Source organism: Symphalangus syndactylus, chromosome 3 (assembly GCF_028878055.3).
Source record: "Symphalangus syndactylus isolate Jambi chromosome 3, NHGRI_mSymSyn1-v2.1_pri, whole genome shotgun sequence".
Taxonomy (NCBI): domain Eukaryota; kingdom Metazoa; phylum Chordata; class Mammalia; order Primates; family Hylobatidae; genus Symphalangus; species Symphalangus syndactylus.
This window is the reverse complement of record NC_072425.2, coordinates 11,786,971-11,808,361: the sequence shown is the minus strand read 5'-3', so window position 1 is coordinate 11,808,361 and position 21,391 is coordinate 11,786,971. Positions and strand designations below refer to the sequence as shown.

The 21,391-nt window shown below is 40.4% G+C and overlaps 1 protein-coding gene across 26 annotated transcripts in view; it reads right to left on the bottom strand.

The window, feature by feature from the left end:
* Positions 1-21,391, bottom strand: part of TSC1 (TSC complex subunit 1) — a 53,886-nt gene that overhangs the window by 24,220 nt on the left and 8,275 nt on the right. For 17 of the 26 annotated variants that reach the window (XM_055270571.2, XM_055270572.2, XM_055270567.2 and 14 more), the window contains exons 2-8: positions 19,594-19,656; positions 13,380-13,565; positions 11,814-11,917; positions 10,192-10,344; positions 8,012-8,156; positions 6,486-6,640; positions 6,030-6,103 (exon numbers count right to left, since the gene is read on the bottom strand). In XM_055270571.2, coding sequence (XP_055126546.1) covers positions 6,030-6,103; positions 6,486-6,640; positions 8,012-8,156; positions 10,192-10,344; positions 11,814-11,917; positions 13,380-13,485 — 737 coding nt within the window. In that variant the 5' untranslated portion in view covers positions 13,486-13,565; positions 19,594-19,656. The remainder of the gene's footprint in view (positions 1-6,029; positions 6,104-6,485; positions 6,641-8,011; positions 8,157-10,191; positions 10,345-11,813; positions 11,918-13,379; positions 13,566-19,593; positions 19,657-21,391) is intronic. The other 9 variants (XM_055270578.2, XM_055270573.2, XM_055270576.2 and 6 more) reach the window with 2 other exon arrangements.

Genomic DNA, 21,391 nt, shown 5'->3' with positions numbered 1-21,391 from the left:
CATTAAATGACATAAAATGCTTATAATATAATCTTAAAAAGATACAAAGCTATTCAGAGACACACCTGCAAATATATCTGACTGTAGTAAGTATTCAAATTAAAAGAACTAAAGTTACGAACAATGTTCATTTATTCTTTCAACTCTACAGTATTTGCCAAGCATTCTATAAAGGCCTTAATAATTAACAGAATATTTAAAATTAAATGCCTAGTCAAGCATAAACTCTTTTCTTTTAGACAACATAACTTTGCTCTATGTGTTTCTAAGGTGGTTAGTAACTCCATCAGAGATTTGCATTTTTTTTCCAAGTTTACAGAAAACGGCACAGCAACACTAAGGGCACTCCATAGGTTTACCTTAACGAAGCATGTGATCCTACACAAATGTTGTAGAAAGCTCATTATATCGTACATGCTGAAAACACGGTATTAAATACAGAAAAGAAAGTGTCCAGGGCATGGGGAGAATATAAGGCAGCTTCCCTAAAGATTTCGATTTCAGAGCTGCCTCTTCATTCACTACCTGGGTTCTCACTGCCTGTGGGATCCTGTTAATGGGGATAGGCTCCTATTTATGCATTCTCAGCATGACTAGAAAGTGATTAAGTGAGAGCAGGCGTTAGGACACACGTGTACACATAAGAAGACTGATTTTAGAGGAGAAAATGAGAATCATAATAACACATTTAAATGTCTTATTTTAATCAAAGTAATTTATGCCCTTACAATATTTCCCTGATTCTTAAAAGGACTTTTCATATTTTAATATTTAAACTGGGAACCATTGTCTAATCAAATGCATGTTAGTTTACTTGGCATTTTTTTCTTTCTCAGATATATATAAAATAGAAGTACACCACACATCTAACAGCATCTGAGATCCAATGAAATATGGTAGTTTAAAAAGTCAATACGGTACTAAAGGTTCCTCCCATCCCTCCCCTCTGCAACCACTCTGGCAGCTACTTCCAGTTCTGTTAGCTGAATTGTTATCCTGCCTCTGTAGTTCTAAAGAATATGCCCTGTGCTTTTAATTTCTTGATTTATAAATTATAGACTCCATCTATTAACTTACTATTATGGGAAGTGAGGATTGAGGTCTCTTCCATATATCCTTTCCCTCCACCTCAATGCTCTCAAAATAAATATGTAACTGTTTTTGTTGTTTTCAAAATTGATTTCAACATTATGACTACCTAAGTACTACTCACAGCTGAGCCACAGAGTATACTATGATATTTCCTTTCTTGTAAGTTTTAATTGTTCTGCTTCTCTTCCTCACTTTTTTGTGTGTCTATTGCTAATTTTTCCTAAACGTATTCTAACAGCTCTGAAACAATGCCTAATGTAACTTTTACTAATGAAATGCAAAGAATCCACCAGGATTATTCCTCATCTTCCAGAAGAGCTCCCTTCTGGAGCACTCTCTCCCCGGCTTCAGATTGGACTGGCTGCTCTCAGCACTGCCTCTTATCCTGACATTTTCCCTGGACATGGTCCTGTAAAAGGGTCATGATCAGGCCCCAGTCTCCTGGATTCTGTCTTCCTCCTTCATGATTTTGCTCTCATTTTGGTGGAATACATGCTCCAGTGATTAACTGAGGAAGGATATATGGGAAGGAAATTTGAGTCCATGCATATCTAAAAGTGTCTCATATTTGATAGACAAGTTGGCTGGCTATAGAATTCTAGTAGAAAACCTTTTTCTCTCAATTTTGAAGGTATTTCAGAAGCTAACAGCATTCTGATTTCTGATCCTTATTAATGTGATTTCATTTTTTTCTTTCTCTGAAAGGTTAATCCCTGGTACTACAAACTTTTACAATATTGAGACCTGGTGGCATTCTTTTTTATTGATTTAGCTGGGCACCAGGTAAGCCCCTTTAATCTGGAAACTCACGTCCTTCAATCCTAGGTTTTTTTGTTGTTGTATTATTTCTTTAACAAGTTCTTCCTCCACCAAAGTTTTCTTCTCTCTCTTTTTCTGAGATGGAGTCTCGCTCTGTCGCCCAGGCTGGAGTGCAGTAGCACGATCTCGGCTCACTGCAACCTCTGCCTCCTGGGTTCAAACGATTCTCCTGCCTCAGCCTCCCAAGTAGCTGGGATTACAGGCACCCACCACCATGCCCGACTAATTTTTTGCAGTTTTAGTAGAGACGAGGTTTCACCATGTTGGCCAGGCTGGTCTTGAACTCCTGACCTTAAGAGATCCGCCCCCCCTCAGCCTCCCAAAGTGCTAGGATTACAGGCGTGAGCCACTGCACCCGGCTCTTCTTTAAAAAAAATTGTTTTTTAATTGGATGCTGGGACTTCCTGAACTGATCATTCCAAGTGTCTATTCTGCTCATATTACCAAGCTCTATCCTTTGGTTCTGCTTTCTGAGATATTTATCTATATCTCAGAAAAGCTGATATCTGAGAGATATCAACTTTATCTCCCAATTCTTTTACTGAAATGTTTATTTTGGCTATCATTTTTAATTTTGAAGAGTTCTTTTAGTCTCAAAATGGTCTTTTTCTGTGGCATCCTGATGCTTACATATGCACAAACATCTTATCTCTGTGGCTATGATAGATATTTTCTTCTGCTCTATCATTATGGTTTTGTTCTAGCTCTCTTTTCTCCTCTTAATGTTAGTGTCTGTCTTTAGTGTTAAAACCTTCTTCCAAATCCAAGTAATCTGCCTAGCCAAGGTGAGTGAGGCTCTCTATAAGCTGACTAAGGAGCCTTCCAAGTTAATATAGTTGGTTGAACATATGCACCCAACTGTACAACCTCCTGGAATCCCACTGTCTACAGTAAAGACTTCTTTGTTTTTAAATATAAACCCACAAGGAGGAGAACAGGAGTGAGAGAATAGAACCATAAGTTTTTGAAACTAAAAAACAGACAGGCAGGTGGTAACTGACACTGCAAATCCACAAAAGCAGAATCCTAAGCTGCCACTGTCTCAAAGTGAAGAATCAACTGATTATACTATAGAATCCTTAAAATCATGAGGAACTTACAGCATCTGATACTTCTGGAACAGGAGATGAGTAGCAGCTAGACAAGGGGAGCTAAAATACTGAAGACAGGGTGAAGACCACTGGAAGAGCAGTCACAACCCCTGGGTCCTGCCCCAACTCTACACTCCCAAGCAATAGCTCTTTTCTCACCAGAAATCTGGATTATTCTCTAGAGAGAATAAAACAAGGAGTACCTGGATAAGGTATTCCAGAAATAGTTGAGGGCACGAGTGCCATTCCAAATGAGGGGATTAAGTGAAGCATATACATTCTGAATGCCAAGACCACCAACCCTTCCTCACCACCAGTCTCTTTCCCCTCAGAGGCAGTCATACCCTTACTAGCCTGAAAATCAGAAGATTATTTTCTAAAAAATGTGACCAGCTCAAGAAGAAAACAATACCGACACCACTATTTCCAACAGATGCTCAGTTCAACATACAACAAAGCTCAAAGTCAACGAGTCCCACCACTGAGAACAAAGCTGTTTTGTCTCCCCATATATAAACAGTTTACTAGATCCTGGCAGAAGGCCTCAAAGATTTAAAAAGAATAACACAAAACAGAAAAGAAGGAAGCTTAGAAGAAACAGATTATGCAGGGAAAAGAAAACTCCTTATATATGTATACAGTCATGTGTCACTTAATGACAGTGATATGTTCTGAGAAATGCATCATTAGTCAATTTCTTTGTTGTGTGAACATCAGAGTGTACTCATACAAAACTAGATGTTATAGGCTCCTAGGCTACAAACCTGTACAGCATGGTACTGTATTAAATACGGAGGTAACTGTAACACAACAGTAGGTATTTGTGTATCTAGACACATCTGAACACAGGAAAGGTACAGTAAAGATGTGGTGGTATAATCTCACAGAACCACCATCATCTATGGAGCCCATCATCGACTGAAATGTCATTATGTGGTGCATGGATGAACTGGATTTCTAGAATGAAAGACAGAGAAAACAGGAAATCAAGCACAAAATAACTAAAGAAAATATCATAGAACTTGAAGAGCTTCCAGCTTGAACAATGAGAATAGATTCATACCAACGTACATCACTGGAAATTTCAGAATATCATGACAACAAAGAGAACTCCCTACCAGCTCCCCTAGAGAAAAACACAGCAAATACAGATGATCAGAAATTCTAAGAGCAACATTGGAAGCAGGGTGGCAATGGAATAATGCCTTCAAATTACTGAATGACTTCAAATTACTGACTCTCAACCTATAAGTCTACACCAGCCAAAACACTGCATCCTTCCTCAAAAAGCTCCTAGAGGATATGTCCTATTAAACAAGAGTAAACCAAGAAAGAAGACAAGATACAGGAAATGGGAGATCCTGCACAGGAGAGGCGATGGAAAGCCCCAGGAGACTAGGATGACAGCTGGGTACTACACACAGACGAGAACCAGTTTGGATCGGAACAGTACCTGCCAAGAGACAGGCATGTCTCAAAGTTCCTGCTGTCCTGCACTATCTTTTTAATGAGGGACAGAGCCAGGTGACCCTGGCCTGTATAACTTGTCTGTACTTAGCTTGTCTTAACTACATACTGATGAAATTCCTACTCTCCCTCCTCTGCCTGATCAGCAGAGGACATTCACTTTATCCCACAGAAGGATTCTGTCTGACCTGTTCCTGAGAGCTGAAAGCAGACGCAGAGAGCAGCCTCCCCGCCTGCCATATTTCACACATGTCCAGTGCCTTGCCCTTGCTAGAAGCCTTGCCAGATGCTCTGATGAGGGTAAGCCTTGTGTTTCCCAGACTCACTCATGACCTTGTGCACTGACTTCCCAGAAGGGGCTGTGAAACCTCAGGGACGGTGAAACCACACCAAGACTCAGATGCGCTGCTCCTCCTCTCATCTCCTGGAAACCTTCAACTACTAGTGACAAGACTGCCCTTCTCTTAACCAGGCTTTGCTTCCTAGTCAACTAGCTTTTCAAAACAAAGCAATACCTACAGCAAAACTATAAAAAAAAGCAAGAGAATGATTAAAAGCAACAATGGTAGTTGTCTCTGAGGTAGTAGGGAGAAGAGGGGTTCTCCACGGGGAGCCTCTAAGGTACTGGTAATGTTCTGTTTTTTTTTAAGCTAGGTGCCAGCTACATGTGTTTTTGTGTTATTATTAAACTTTACATACACATTTTCTATACTTCTCTACATAGATCTCACAATAAACTGCTTTAAGCTGGCTGAGGCTCTGTGTGGTAGAGGCAGTGTCTGTGGAGAGCTGAGATTCGCTGTTGGGGGATCAGGCAGTGAGCCAGCTTTTTCAGCAGGAGATCCCCAAGTGTCAATATCCATGGGTCACTTTCCCCAAAAAGCGCCGGGTCCCCTAAGTGGGGAGCATAATAAGCCTGGCTACCAGGCAGAAACAGCCAGAGGGAAGGAGCTGGGCCTCCCACAGCTCAGCCTGTACATTTCCTTTATCTCCCTCGCTCAGTCTTACCCTCAGTTCCAGTCTCCACTGTGCCTGGAATCCTTCAATCAAGGGACTCAAAGGTTCGGTTTTTCCAGAGAACATACCTGGGGGCCTCTGTAGGGCCCTGGGGAGAATGGTAGTCAACTGGCTTTGCAGAATGGAGAAAGGACCTAAGGGACCCCAAATACTTAATATAGGACTCCCTGAAGTCCTTTCTCCATTCTGCAAAGCCAGATTTATATATATGCTAAATTGTTTTTCTGCAGTCCTCTTGTTTTTAGCCATATGCTTCACCTCCTGCATCGCCCCATCACTGGCACTACTGAGGTGTAAGCCTTTCTGGGGGACAGGCACTTGTGCTGCAACTTTCTCCACTCTACTAAATGTTATTAGTCCTCTGCCTGTGAAGAGTATGTTTTAAACTCACACAAATTTTTAGCTGTACGAGTGCTTCCAAGTGGACTGATTCTGTAAGTAGAACATCTATATTCCCAAATATACTTCAACAGGGATTACCTCCTAGATCACATTTTCAATCTCTCAAAAGATTCTTTAAAATTTTGACACTAGTTTCTATACCTTCGAGGGTCCAGTTCATGGTCCTTGGATCCAGTCACTAATTCCGGATGAATTCGCACATGCTCCATCATTGGCTAGAAGAGTTGGGTTGACAAATTATAAAGGGCTGAATGTTTGTGGAACATCCAAATGATGGAATACTAGTTGACAATAAAAAGGAATGAAGTACTGATACATGTCACAACACGATGGAACCTTGAAAACATTATACTGAGTGAAAGAAACCAGTCACAAAAGACCGCATATTATATAATCCCATTTATATGAAATGTCCAGAATAGGCAAATCTATTAAGACAGAAAACAGATTAGTGGCTGCCTAGGGATTGGAGTGGGGAGGAAGAAAACTGAATTTCTTTTCAAAATTTCCCTGTCTGCCATTAAATAACAAAAGGTATAAATGCAGCCTATCTAAACAGTATGCTAAGTAGCAAACAAACAAGCAATTTTAATTTACCTTGACCACTTCTTCGAAAGTCTCCAGGTTTTCTTTCATACTGTAATGAGAACGCAAAAAGGAGACAAAGTTGCAAGGGTACATTCCATAAAGGCGATGAAAGAGTGCGTACACACTGGCATGGAGATGGACGAGATAGACTTCCGCCACGTGGCCTAGAAAAGGAACCCATTGAGAAGAGCCTCTTAGTTGGACACAGATTGAGGAGTGCAAAACAGATATAAACAAGTGGCTGCCAGCATGACTTTTTATCTATGTATATTCCCACCTCACTCCAAAGACAGGAAGAGTGGTTTTCTAAAATGCAAACAAATCTGAACACACCAGACACCCTTATTTCAAATCCATCAGTGGCTCCCTATAAGCTTTGGATAAACTCCAATCTACTACTGTGACCCATGAAGGCTCCTCCTGATCTAACTTCTGCCCTCCTCTTCAGGCACTGCCCAAAAAGGATCCCAAACATTCTCACAATACTGAACTATCTTTATGATGATACCTCTCTGTAAAATTTATACTTCTCCATTGCTGAATTAAGTATGAGCTTCTTGAGAAAAAAACTGTCTTACTGATCTCTCCGTGCTTTGCACTGGACCTGATATTTAACAAGCACTCAATATTTACAGAATGAATGTGTGAGACTCTTTTAAATCAGTATGTGGTCTTAGCTATGCAGATTTATAACTACAGAGTGAAAAAAACTATTATCTAGAAATTAGCTTAAAGAACTAAGAGTGAAAGAAACCGAACGTCTTAATTTAGCCTTACCTAGACCCTGTGGAAACCCACGGCCACCGTATACATAAAGGTCCTCCACAATAATGGACAGACAATTCCTTTTTCCCAAAGGTCCTACTAAACAAGCAGGCACCACGTGGGCCTATGCTTGTAATTTAATCCTATACAGGAAGCCACGGTGTTCTGTCTCACAGGTCTGACATACTTCATCCTTTTGATAGAAATACCTCACACTGGGATAACCCAAAGATTCCAAATTTCACATGCTTACAGCTTCTGATCCCTTTGATAGAGCTCTGCTACCTGCCGATAGGGAAAAAAAAAACCACTGCATTTGAAGTTGGAGTGCTAATCAGGACACACAGCATTTCCCTCTGACTCCTACAGGTACAACGAGCGGGTTCTCAGAACCTGACATTTGCGTTCTGTCACAACAGAGCAGCCAAGGAATACAGAAATGTCCCACAAGCTTAGTCCTGTACTGCTGCAATACAGACGGAGGCTGCTTTTCAGTTTATCAACAATCATACAGTTTTACATCCTACCGCTCAATTTCTCTGACAACCAATCCTTTTAAGCCAACAAAATAAAAAAGTTATCTTAACAGTCATGTTTCTTCTGTGTGCCTGTAATGGATGCACCCAAGGTATTCCCTCATCTGTCTGGTGAAAACCACTCATTTCAGCTATAAAAGTCTACATGTCCATTCCTTACAGCATATGAGCAATTAATCAATAATGAAAGCATTCACCTCACAGGGCCCAATAGGTATATGAGGAGATCTGTACCTGGTTTCTTCAGGCACCATGATGATAGACGGCCAAAAATGTCAAAGAAATCAAGAAGATGCTGTTTCCCAGACTGTGGAATCATCGGTAGCATGGTTATCAACACCAAGACGCCTGTTGTGAGGACAACGACGTCAGTGTCCATCTGCAGAAGAAAAGGTCAAACAGGAAACGTCTGTCAGGCACTGGCACCAGGATCGGCATTGTACAGTACGTGAAGAAGCTCTAAACACTGAGAGAATCACAAATCACAAGTTGACTCACATACTCATTTCCCTATCCCTAAGGATTACTGAGGGGATAACATTCAAACAGACTCAACAGGAACACTGAGCCCCAACTCTACTGTAATGAGTCATTTACAACACACCTATGCAAAGGCATCCGGGAGATGAGTTCAAACTTGACTTGGGGACACCTAATTCCTAAAGCCTTAGGATGCCCTATTGATAGCACTTGGATGAAAACAAAAGGAGCTGCTTTTCAACAAAACACAGGAGCACTGCTCTGTTTTCATTCACTCAACCAAATCCTAAGATATTTACTTTTTGTTAATTAAAAAAAACACTACACATTGACAAGTAACTTACTATTTTTTAAAGAACTACGACAGAAGTATAATTGAAGGAGAAATTCATATAGCACTAACAAGTCAACTTAAAGGCTCACTTCAAAGCAGTATTTAGAGACCAGTAAATTTAAAAAAATACATATGGAAACCTTTCAGCACGCCTATAGTTTAAATATTAAGTCAAATAAATAACTTCAGGCTAACTGAAGACACTGAACACCCAATGGATACTCAATCAACTCTGACTAGCTAGCTACAGCAGCTCACCTGACCCATAATTAAATCATGAATGTTTGCCAGGTAGATGAAATTCAGATTTATGAAACAAGATATTAACCAAAAGACTACTATGTAGGTTAAGACGTCCATTATTCCTATTAGAATAGGAATCTATGAGTCTGGGAACAAAGTTTTAAATATATTTTGATTTTTACATCAAGCATCAAGCCTTTCGTTATGGAAGATACCCAGTAAGAATAATATATTGGTAGGAGAATTGAGAATATATGAGACTATATAATGATTCTCAGCAAAAAGAACTAGCCCTGATTTCATTTATCCTAACAGTCTAACTGAAGACTTATCCATGACTAATATTCAAAACTTACTCTTTTGGAAAAGATAAGTGTTTTGCAATCTGAACTAAATGATGTGCCTCAAAATTAGATTATATTCTCATCAATCTATTTAGATGATATTCTCACCAATCCATTAACTAGATTATATTCTCATCAATCCATTTGCTTAAAAAACATTAAGTTGTTAAAACTGTTCCTATTTTTTCTGAATCAAATGCATGTTTTTATAATACCCTGCTGATGTGACTCCTTGGGACCCACCTCTAGGGATAATAAAAGAGTTACCCTTCTTGGCAGACACAAAAATCAATTTGCATGGTGCTGTATCAGATGAATCCAATGGTACTGCCATCCTGGAACAAATACTATTGGATATTTTCATGTCTCTGTGAGGTACAGGCAGTTAATATTAACCACATTTTCTTATTTTATAGATAGAAAACAAGTCCAGGAACTAAAACAGATTAAACAAATAACCCTGAGTATGGCTGCACGCCACTGTTAAAACTAAAACCATAAAGTTCGATTTAGATTTTGACTCCCTGTATAGAAAAATGCACTAAATTTAGTGCAAAAAATAGAATGCAACTAGTAGAACTTACATCAACAAAGTCTTAATTATAGCTGCAACCAGACCGTACTCCTAAACAGTTAACAGAAACTTTAAGCCCTTTTTCTATTAGCTAAAAGATAATTTAGAAACAGGGATTCCCAAGAGATGATCCAGGATATTTTTAAACGAGGGAAGGCTAAACGATGATGAAATCAGAGGTTTGGAATAATGTAACATTGAACCCATCTGATCGAAATTTTTCCGTATTTGCGTGGACAAGGTATTCAATAGTCATAGTGATATATTTGGGAACTTACTAAGTACCAACTCTGGACAACATTATATTTGAGAAAAGCCAAATGCCTAGAAGGTTTTAAACTCTAAAAGTTAAAATCTAGCTTCCTTGCTTTAAGTTACTTAGAATTTCAGAAACTATACTCCTAAAGCCATTTCATTCAAATCCTTACAAACATCCTACCTTGAGACATTTTAGTAAAGAAGGCAAAAGAGGTGCTTGAGAGAGCTTATGCTTCCAAGATGGCTGCAGTCTTATGACATGACCCAGTAACGAGAGGATGGATAAACGAGTGGCGGCTTTGCCCACATATTCATTAATCCTGTCCAAGAGGTGCTGAAAATGTAAAAGAACAAGGGAAATCCTCACATGAATGTATGAAGTTAACACAAATAAAGACAGCAATGATGTGCTCCAATCTCTTAAGTCTTGTCTCTAATGTAAAGCAAGGGTCATGCAGATAAAAGATCAAATTCAAGATTTTAAAAACCACGTTAGCAAACAAAACACTGCTGCATTTGGCCTGACAAAAGGCAGCCAGTTTGCAACTCATGAAAAAGGATCCTGCAATACACGTATGCAAAAAGGGGGAGACTTGTTCACAGTCCCTCAGTAACCAATAGTCCCAAACTGTGATAGGTTATTGAAGCCACAAGGGGATCCTGCTGGAAGCAGCCACTTATTGCTAGAGCAACCCAAACTACATGGTTTGGCCTCAAGTATCAATTAGGTAGTAGAAATTACAATTCAGACCAGAGTAAATAAAAAAACAAGATGGGCCAGGCGCAGTGGCTCATGCCTGCAATCCCTGCACTTTGGGAGGCTAAGGCAGGAGGACAGCTTGAGGCCAGGAGTTCGAGGTTACAGTGAGCTATGATTGTGCCACCACGCTCCAGTCTGGGGAACTGAATGCGACCCCACCCCTCTTTCAAAAACAAAACAAAACAAGATGTACTGTAAAAGGCACGCAATACAAGGTCTTCAAATCCTGGGGAAGCTGCTCTCATATACACACTTAAGACTTACCAGAGTCTGCAATAACCATGTTTTATTAGCTACTTACTAAAAACAAAAGGAAAACATGAAAGAGCGCTCCAAGTGCCTGGTGCTAGGAAACAAGACTGATTCATTTGCCATGTTAGTCCTTTGTACTTGAAGCTTTTCCATATTGATAAAAGTCTAAAAATTCTATTCAAAGTATGGGTTGAAAGATGGGTATCTATGGGCCAAATCATCACTATATAGTTATAGTACAGAAAATGTAAGATTTCTTTAAACAAGATCTTTTTTTTTTTTTTTTTGAGACAGAGTTTCCCTCTTGTTGCCCTGGAGTGCAATGGCGCAATCTCAGGTCACTGCAACCTCCGCCTCCCAGGTTCAAGCAATTCTCCTGCCTCAGCTTCCTAAGTAGCTGAGATTATAGGTGCCCACCACCACGCCCAGCTAATTTTTTGTATTTTTTAGTAGAGATGGGGTTTCACTATGTTGGCCAGGCTGGTCTCAAACTCGTGACCCCAGGCAATCCACCTGCCTTGGCCTCCTAAGGGATTACAGGCGTGAGCCACCACGCCCGGCCCAAACAAGATCTTTAACAGTCTCTGAAATATGTTTTATTTTGTAAACTTTTCAAGAATCATGGGTCCTACAAAGTAATTTTTATATATAGGTATAAACTGGGAACAATGTCATCAGTGGCACACAGAAATCAAAAGAATAAGCTCAGGACAAGTTGCACAGTGGCCATGCAGAGAAGCTGTTGTACTCATGGAGAACATATGAAATGCCTATGATATTTCAGCCATTACCTTGTCATGTGGCTCTTGCAAGGTGGTCAGGATGTGCAATGCCGGCTGAGAGTTGGTTTCCAGGTAATAATCCACCAAGGTGTTTACAAGCATAGGACCACGGTCTAAATCAAGAAAAGGGCAATGGATGATACTTATTCCCCTTAACATCCTAAATTTACCTTACACAGCTGCCTGTCACAAAATCTAGAAAATGTTTCTTTATATGCTATTCTAAGTTTTATGCAGCATTACATTTCTGCCTTCTTAATTTAATAATAGGATAATTCCAAGCTTATTTGCCTAAATATGCATAAAAACATATGAAGTCATTTTTATTGCTTTTTTTTTTTTTTTTGAGATGGAGTCTCACTCTGTTGCCAGGCTGGAGTGCAGTGGCACAATCTCAGCTCACTGCAACCTCTGCCTCCTGGGTTCAAGCAATTCTCGTGCCTCAGCCTCCCGAGTAGCTAGCTGGGATTACAGGCACCTGCCGCCACGCCCAGCTAATTTTTGTATTTTTAGTAGAGATGGGGTTTCACCACGTTGGCCAACATGGTCTCAATCTCCTGACCTTGTGATCCGCCCGCCTCGGCCTTCCCAAGTGCTGGGATTACAGGCGTGAGCCGCCACACCTGGCCCTTTATTGGTTTTTTAATTACAAAAAATAATCCATAACTATTGTTAAAAATTCAGGCTATGTAAAAGTACATAAAATAAAAATGAAAGTGCTCCTCACCACCTGCCTCCCAACCCACTCTTCACAGATAAACACCCTTAAGTTTAGAAGTTTAGAGCGTGTCTCTTCAAACCCTTTTCTACTTGTATAACCACACGCACATAGCCCTCATGTCCACAGACACAGACACAGTTTGTGCATGTGTGTTTTTTCCACTGAACAATGTGTTGTAACCACCTTCCCACGTCAGCATCTATGGCCTATTTCATTTCTTTCCGTCCTCCTAGTGTTGCACTGCATGGCTCTACATAACTAATTTAACCATTCACCTACTGAAGGATACTTGGGTTTTTCCAGTTTTTCACTATATTTCACTCGAAGCTGTAATAAGATACAGATTCTTATAAATAGCCCAAATGGTATGTGTTTTAAAACTGATGACTAATACTCCAAAAGGCTGAACATCAATTCATCTTCCTGCTAACAGTGCCCATTTCTATATTCAATATTTAATTTTGCCAATCTGGTAAGCAAAAAAGGGTACTATTTAAATTTGTATTTCTCATATTAAAAAGAGGTTAACACTTTTCATATTAAAAACCACACATATGATTTACAGTTAAAGCGACATCTGGAATTTGCTTTAAAATATTTGGCGGGTGGGAGAGTCAGGGAGGAAAGAATTTGAAACTGGGTTCATGGGGTTCACTGCATGATTCTTACTTCATGTGTGTGCATACTTGAGTATTTCCATAATTGAAAGTTTAAAACACATATAGATAATCTCTTTGGGTGTTTAAAAAACTCTTCAAAAGATGAAAACTAAAATGTATCAGCAGGATTCTAGTGGCTCTAAGTCAATCTCTTCTTTCTAGCAGATAAGCTAAAAAGGATATTATTTTGCTAACCAGAATTGAGGTTCTCTTTAAAGACAGCTGTCACGTCGTCCCGCACACCCAGCATGGGGGAGTCCAGCATGGCCAGAAGCTCCCCGACATTCGCTTGTTGGGCCATTCTCTCGCTCGAAGGCGCTGTGCCGGCTCCAGGACGTGTGCTACAGGTTCTGAAGGTTCTTCATTGGGGCCACTACCAAACTGAGAAAAAGGAAGATGAACAGTCACTAAATGGCCCCATTTTTCTCCACAAAAAAAAAATACCTGCAAGACAAACCAATCCATGTGTTCGATGCAATGGGAAGTTTGGCCAGAATTCTCTGATTCAAACAGTGAGTACATTTAGCTGATAAAAGAAGATAAAGTGTATGAATAATTCTTTGGCGAGTTTATGAAGAGGGTTTCTACAAAATATAACAATCAGAAAGAAATCTTAAAAACTGATAACAGTCACAGCAACTTAATGATAGGATCAAATCTAAGTTTTATTTCTACTTCTGATTCTACCTTGGGTTTTGGCTAAGACCACATTTATATTTCAAATTATTGCTCTAAAAAGCAGACAGTCTTTTTTCAGCAGAAGAACTAAATGCATACTATTTCCTTCTTGACAATCTCATCAATGGCTGAGAGTTAGTACAGCTAGTTAGGCCACAAGTCTGTGAAGTCCAACATCTAGCATAAACTGGGGATCATTTCTCCGTTTTAGCACACACCTTTCAACTGAGACATCTAACTGCACACCCAAATACCACTGGCTACAGGGAGGTATCCATAGATGGGATCATCAGGGCAAACCTTCAACAACTCGCCCTTCAAAACCTGGTAGTAGAGCAGCTGCTTTATCTTGATATACACAAAAAGCAGCTCATTCCCCAAGTGTAACTATACACATTTATGATTTCTCTCCCACTTTGATCTCTGAGGCTGTATTTGTTAAAACAAGTAACAACAGTTATCATTCATAAGCACTGTACACCTTTTACAAACATCATTGTATATACGCCTAATACGACCACCATGTAATTGGCACTTTTGTCCCCATTGTACAGGGAGCAGAATGGAGATCAAGCCATTTGTTCTGGGTCACAAAGCTAGCAAGAGGCAAAACCAGAGGAGAAAAACTGATATTGGAACCTAGATATGCCTGACTCCAAAGCCCCAAGCCCTTAAGTGTCACACTAAGCTAACCTGTGGTTTTGATCATCACAGCAACTCTGTGATGTGATGTGAGCAGGTATCATCCTTATTTTACACATGGGGATATGCATGCCCAAAGAGGAAAAAACTTCCTTTTCTTTCAGTAAGTGTAAGTAGTAGTTCTTAAGCTTCAATGTGCATCGAAACCACCTGGGATATTTGCTAGAAATGCAATACCTGGGCCCCTTCCAAAACTGTATTTTGGGCTCAGGAATCTATATTTTAATAAGCACTCCAGGTAATTCTTAAAGTGAGACACATTATTTTTGATAAACACTATGATAAAGAAAAAGCCAACTAAAGAGTTAAGCTGAAGCCAGATGTAGTGGCTGAGGCCAGGCATGGTGGCTCATGCTTGTAATCCCAGCACAGTGGGAGGCCGAGGCAGGCGGACCACCTAAGGTCAGGAGTTCGAGACCAACCTGGCCAACATGGTGAAGCCCCATCTCTACTAAAAATACAAAAATTAGCTGGTGTGGTGGTGTGCACCTGTAGTCCCACCTACTCAGGAGGCTGAGGCAGGAGAATCACTTGAGCCTGGGAGACGGAGGTTGCAGTGAGTCAAGGTCATGCCACTGCACTCCAGCCTGGGCAACAAACCAAGACTCTGCCTCAAAAAAAAAAAAAAAAAAAGAGATAAGTTCCTTCTGCAAGAATGCCAAATTTAAATTAGCAATGACCCCAAAAACTGCCAGGTATTAATTTGCTATCATCTATATTCTTATTTAATTACAATCTTGTGACATTCACTGACTTTGGCTCTTAATTAGAAGTTCATTTATCAGAACAATCAATTAAAATGTCTAAATGCCTTTCTGATACCATGATATAGGAAGTTGCTGACTCATATCTATAAATAAAAATCTTACAAGTAAATCACATAGGAAGTTAATTTCAAAGGGCTCCAAAATGTGAGACCACCGTTGGTAAGATTCTACCGTAAAAGTTCAAAACAGAAAAGCAATTAGATGGTATCAGGTACATATAAACACTCGCTGCATAGTACCTATATATTATCATAAAAAATACCAGTAAAAATCTTTGGGCCACCACTTTCAAGATGACTTTTTAATGGCACACTTGTCTAGCTAACCCCCACATTGATTTCTACTTCAGGTAAATCACAAATGATTCTCAATTAGTGACAAAGAATGTTGTTCATAAATTTAAAAGTATCTTGTCCCTAAGTTTGGTTTTGTTTCAATAAAACTGTTACTTACCTATTATCTGTCTAGGGAGACTCTGAGTTTGCCTTCTGTGTAGTCAGAAGATGATAATGTCAGATCTGGTCCTCCAAATGCAGGCAGCCCCAGAGCCCGGAGTGACATGAGCTCAATTTTAAACAAAGATGGCGCCCATCCAGTCAACTTGGCGATAGTGTGGGCTAATCAGCTTGGGCTACCTAGCTTGTTTTTTCATTTGCAAAGTAAGGTTTTATTCTAGAACACATTAGAAACACATTTTGGCAACAAGTTTTTCTCTCTGGTTCCAAAATCCTACTGTCGGCCGCGTTGGTGGTATAGTGGTGAGCATAGCTGCCTTCCAAAATTCTACTGTTTACCATAGTTTTTAATCTCCAGGAAAAATATAAACATTGGGTTTTATGTGAGATTCTTTGCATAAGTGGCTCAAGTTCAAGCATTTTTGACATTCTAAAAAGCCCTCCTACGAGTTAAATCATAGCTTTTGGAATCAATCCCACAACTAGAATATCTCCTTTTTAAGCACATTCAAACATTTGAGGGTACAGTAAGTGCAAGGTGTTAAGCAGGTAAAACAGACTTAGCCAGTGCAATGAAGAATTATATGTTTTATAGCAGAAAAAAAGACATGGTTCAATATGTGCACAAAAAAGGGGAAGAAACCAGCCCAACTTGGACTCAGTCAGGGGTGGTGGTAGTGGTGGATGAAATGTACACATGTTAAACACACTTTACAGCCTATAGAAGACTGGCTGAGAAAAGTCAACTAAAGATTAGCACCACAGACACAATGAAGCATCAGTGTGTTAGCCACAAAAGTCTCTACCATAAGTCTCTTTTCCATTTTGGAAGTAACTCACCATAGAAAATAGCTATACAGGAGAAGTTAAAAGACAGCAACTGGGTGAATGGATTTCTGTATCCTATATGCTAAAGCAATATTCCATTTAGTTTAATATTATCTTTAGTGGCCACATACCGTGCACAGTACAGTGCTGTAGATGATGCTAGTCACATTCAGAAGGCATGACCTTCAAGGCCAATCTCCACTCCAAAATCCATCACTCTGCCATCTTCTGGATCTCAGTAAAAGGTACTACCATCAGTCTAAAGCAAACACCCAGGTGACTCCTTGACTCTTTCACCACCCCCACCACCATATCTAATCCATCAGCAAACCCTTTGCTATCACCTCAGTCGAAGCCCCCATCATCTCTCAGAGACAAGGGAGCAGCAGCCCCCCTCACTACTCTCCCTGCTTGTATTCATGCTACCCTACAAAATTCATTTGCCACCAAATAACCAAAAGAGACACTGAGATATAAACATCAGAATCTCACTCCTCTGTTTAAAATCATCCAATGGCTTCCCATGGAATTAATAAGAGCCAATAACATTATGGAACTTATGAAACTCATGAGTAGCCTAGAAGGCCTCATAAGATCCAGCCAGTTATTAACCTCCCAACCCCCCTCTGCCTCTTCATTCCTCTGCTCTAGTCCCAGTCTTCCCAAACACAGGAATACTGGTTCTTTCTTGCTCACGGCCTTTGCACTTGCTGTTCCCTCTATGCATGAAACACTCTTCTCCCACATCCTTGCACAGCTGACTGTCTCGCAGATATCTGATGGGCCTCCCCTGACCACCCAATCTAAAGCAGCAGGGAGGTTCTTAGTCATCACTTTTCAATAAAAGATACTTTGTAATTCATGAGAAACCCTGAACTAAGTTTAAACTATACAACTAGTAACCAGATTTGATCCAACAATACTTATGATCTCAAAAAACATGGAAAGCAGGGATCTGCTAAAGTTCAGTTTCAGTCTCTATACTCAGCCAAAATCTGGTGGCTGTCTGGCTTTGGCTTTGGTGCTTTTTTCTGTTTGTTTTTAATTGAGACAGAGTCTCGCTCTGTCACTCAGACTAGAGTGCAATGGCACAATCTTGGCCCACTGCAACCTCCATCTCCTGGGTTCAAGCGATTCTCCTGCCTCAGCCTCCCGAGTAGCTGAGATTATAGGCGCACACCACCATGCCTAATTTTTGTATTTTTCATAGAGATGGGGTTTTACCATGTTGGCCAGGCTGGTCTCGAACTGCTGACCTCAGGTGATCCTCCCACCTTGGCCTCCCAAAGTGCTGGGATTACAGGTGTGAGCCACCACACCTGGCCAAAAATGTCTTAAAAATGAGGACAAAAGTATAAACAATAGTACCCCATGGAAAAAAGAAAAATGCTATTAAAAGCTGGGTTTTTTTGTTTCAAAATAAGAATTGCTAAAGGCGGCCAACAATTTTTAGTAATTGAAGAGTAAGGATCTTTGAGGCTTGCCAAGCTATGAATCCCAGGTACAAGCTTCCTTCCAGAAAACCACCTACCAGAAACCTTCCTGAATTCTGCTTTGTCCAAAAATGTTACCAATGACGCTGTGTGCCAGTTGAGATGATATTACACATGTGACATAGTGACCACAGGAGTAACCTAGCAGCCAGTAGTGCCCACAGAGTATTTTTCCTATATTAAAATTTCGAACTTCTAAAATCTAACAACTAAAATGCAATACAATTACTATCGTGAAAAATGTTTAATAAAATTTGAGATTTACTTTTGTATCCCAGAATTTACATTTTATGAGGGTGATATTTAGCTCGGGGACCTCAATGATCTGAACACTTAACCATTTGACTTTGGGTTCAAATTCATATACAGTGGACTTCTAAACAAGGAACAGTATGAAGTACACACAAAAACACTAAAAATGAAAAATCAAACTCAGAAAACTTTCCCTACTTGAGAATACTTAACTTTCGACAGTCTACATTTGTATCAAGACCCTACTTATGAACCAACGTAGAGCTGTAAGACAAAAATCCCTACCTTATTTTACAATTCCTACGACAGAGGTGAGGCAGACAGTGACAGAATACACTAAACAGCAACCACTGAGCCTTGGCATGAGTCACAGAGCTGTCCATGTTCAGACAGCAGACCAAGCACCTCCCATCTTCCCTACACCCGTCCTATACACAACTCTGTTACGCTTGGCACTATTACTGCTAAACCAAATTTACAGTTCAGTGATCAGTTCAGTCACTAAGAGGAAATTCCATCCACGGAAATGCTGGCGCCTCAACATTTATGAAGGATATATTCTGAGACAGGATCCTCCAATTCCTAAAAACTACTATAGCATATAATTTATCCCCCAAAATTAATTTAAAGCAACAGACATAGCCATGTTAAGATGCAAATGCTCACTCACCAGCTCAAGGGTTCTCAGCCCAGGATGTACATTAGAATCACCTGGAGAGCTTACAGCAACTCCTGAGCAGGTTAACTAAGGGGTGGAATCCAGACATCACATTTGGTTTGTTTTTATAAACCCATGCAGATTTCTAAGGTGCAGCCAGGGTTAAGAACCTCTGCACTAGTTAAATGACTTGTGCCAGCACACAGGCTTTAATTTAATGAAGTGGTTACAACCAAACTTTGCTGCTAAACAGAGCTGAATTGAGTCCACCAAGTACCAGCTATACATCTTTAGGAAAATTACATGACATCTTCGAACCCGAATCCTCACCTGTAAAATGGGGAAACACCAAAAGTGTGGCTGTGAAGAAGTAATGCATATAATGCACTTCGCACAGTGTCAGGCACTGAATAAGCAACTAATAATCATCAGTAATGTGACTAATTACTTCATGCCATAGATGGTCCAGTTCCTGGCAGGTAGCTAAAACTGTAAATGTTAAATCCCTGAATGAACAACCATGGGCAAGATAATTCCCTCCCATCTTCCTCTAACCACTGGCCTGTTATGGCTTACCTGTTCTAGGGACAACTGGTACTTCAGTTTCCAGTTCTGTCAACCTGGTGTCTTTCATGGTCACTGAAGGAAGAAAACATATGTACAATGAAGCAAAATCCCAGATGTAATCAGAAGTGAGTTAGGGGTTCATCTGGCACAAGCTTCTTCCTCCTCTGTGCCTGACAGGTGGCCACCACGTTTCCACTGGAATGAACACTCATAATCATTGGAAGCACGTGCCTCTCCCTGTCTACATTTCTGAACAGCTGGTTGCTGGAAAATTCTTTATATTGTGCTGAACTTGTAATCTCTGTCTTTTGTTAATGTCTGTTAGGGGTATAAATGAATGGGCAGGATAGGCCCTAGAATTAGAGAGTTCCGGGTTAAAATCCAAGCTCTGCAACTTATTAGCTGTGTAACATTTAGCTATTTATCTTAAGTCTCCAATGTCTAACTGTAAGTTACCTTGTCTGTAAAGTTAGAATAATGATGGCATCAAGCTCACAAGGCTTGTGGGGATTACATGAGATGATGCATCCTATTGCCCTCGGCACAGTGCGGGGCACACCGAAGTTACTGGAGGAGCCACGTGAGGCAGGTCCAGGACAGTGAGAGGCACAACGCACTGAGTGGGCCTGCAGGGCCTCACCGCCTGCCACAGTCCCCACAGTCCTCATCCTCCCCAACCCTCCCCACCACCTTGACTCGCTGGCCTTTCAGTTCCTTGGCCAAGCCACATGCTCCCCATTCCTGAGCCTAAGAGACTCTACCTTTGGCTCCTCCTAAACTCATTCTTCATCCTTAAAATCTCAGCTTAAATGCTCACTTCCTCAGAGAAGCCCTCCTAGGCCTCTACTTCCCTCCCACTTCCACCTTCCAGACTAGGTCAGGTCCCCTGTTATACTTTTGCAGCCTATATTTCTTGTGTCACTTACCACAACCCAATTAAATAAGCTTGATTAACTACTGAACATGTCTCCTTCACTAGAAGTTATATCCAGGGAGAGACTGCAGCTTACTCAGTGCTGTATTTCACGCAACTACCATGGTGTCTGGTACTTCTTGATTGAATGACTAGAAGTTAAAATCTTTCTTTTCTTTTTCTTTCTTTTCTTTCTTTCTCTCTCTCTTTCTCTCTTTCTTTTTTAGAGACAAGAGTCTCACTCTTAGGCTAGAGTACAGTGAGCCATCATAGCTCACTGCAACGTCAAACTCCTAGGCTCAAGTGATCCTCCCACCTTAGCCTCCCGAGTAGCCAGAAATACAGACGCACACCACCAGGCCCGACTAATTGTTTTTTTTTTTTTTAGTTTTAAAGATGGGATCTCACTATGTTGCCCAGGCTGTTCCCAAACTCCTAGTCTCACGCAATCCACCCATGAAGGCCTCCCAAGGTGCTAGTATTACAGACGTGAGCCACTGCACCTGGCCAGTATTTCTTAAATAAATGTGCAAAGCCTAATTCTGCCTTCAGGCAGCATGACTTAAGTTTACTACAAAACAGACATAAAATATTTGTGAACAGCTATCATTTTTCTATTTTCTTCCCCCTTTTACCCTACTTTCTGTCCAAATTAACTTGTATTAAATATCCATGTTAAATGAGTATACATAAATACATTTTCGTTTGCTTTTAAAATATGGGTCCTTCAAACTATATTTAGATACAATCTGATCACTAGATTGTAAACTCCATGAGGACAGGAACCATCTGGGACACCTAGGGCCTATCCTGGCACCTGGCACACAAGAGGCAAACACACCCTGCTCAGATCAGGTAAGATTTAATCAGCTTCTTTGGCAGCCATTCCAGAGT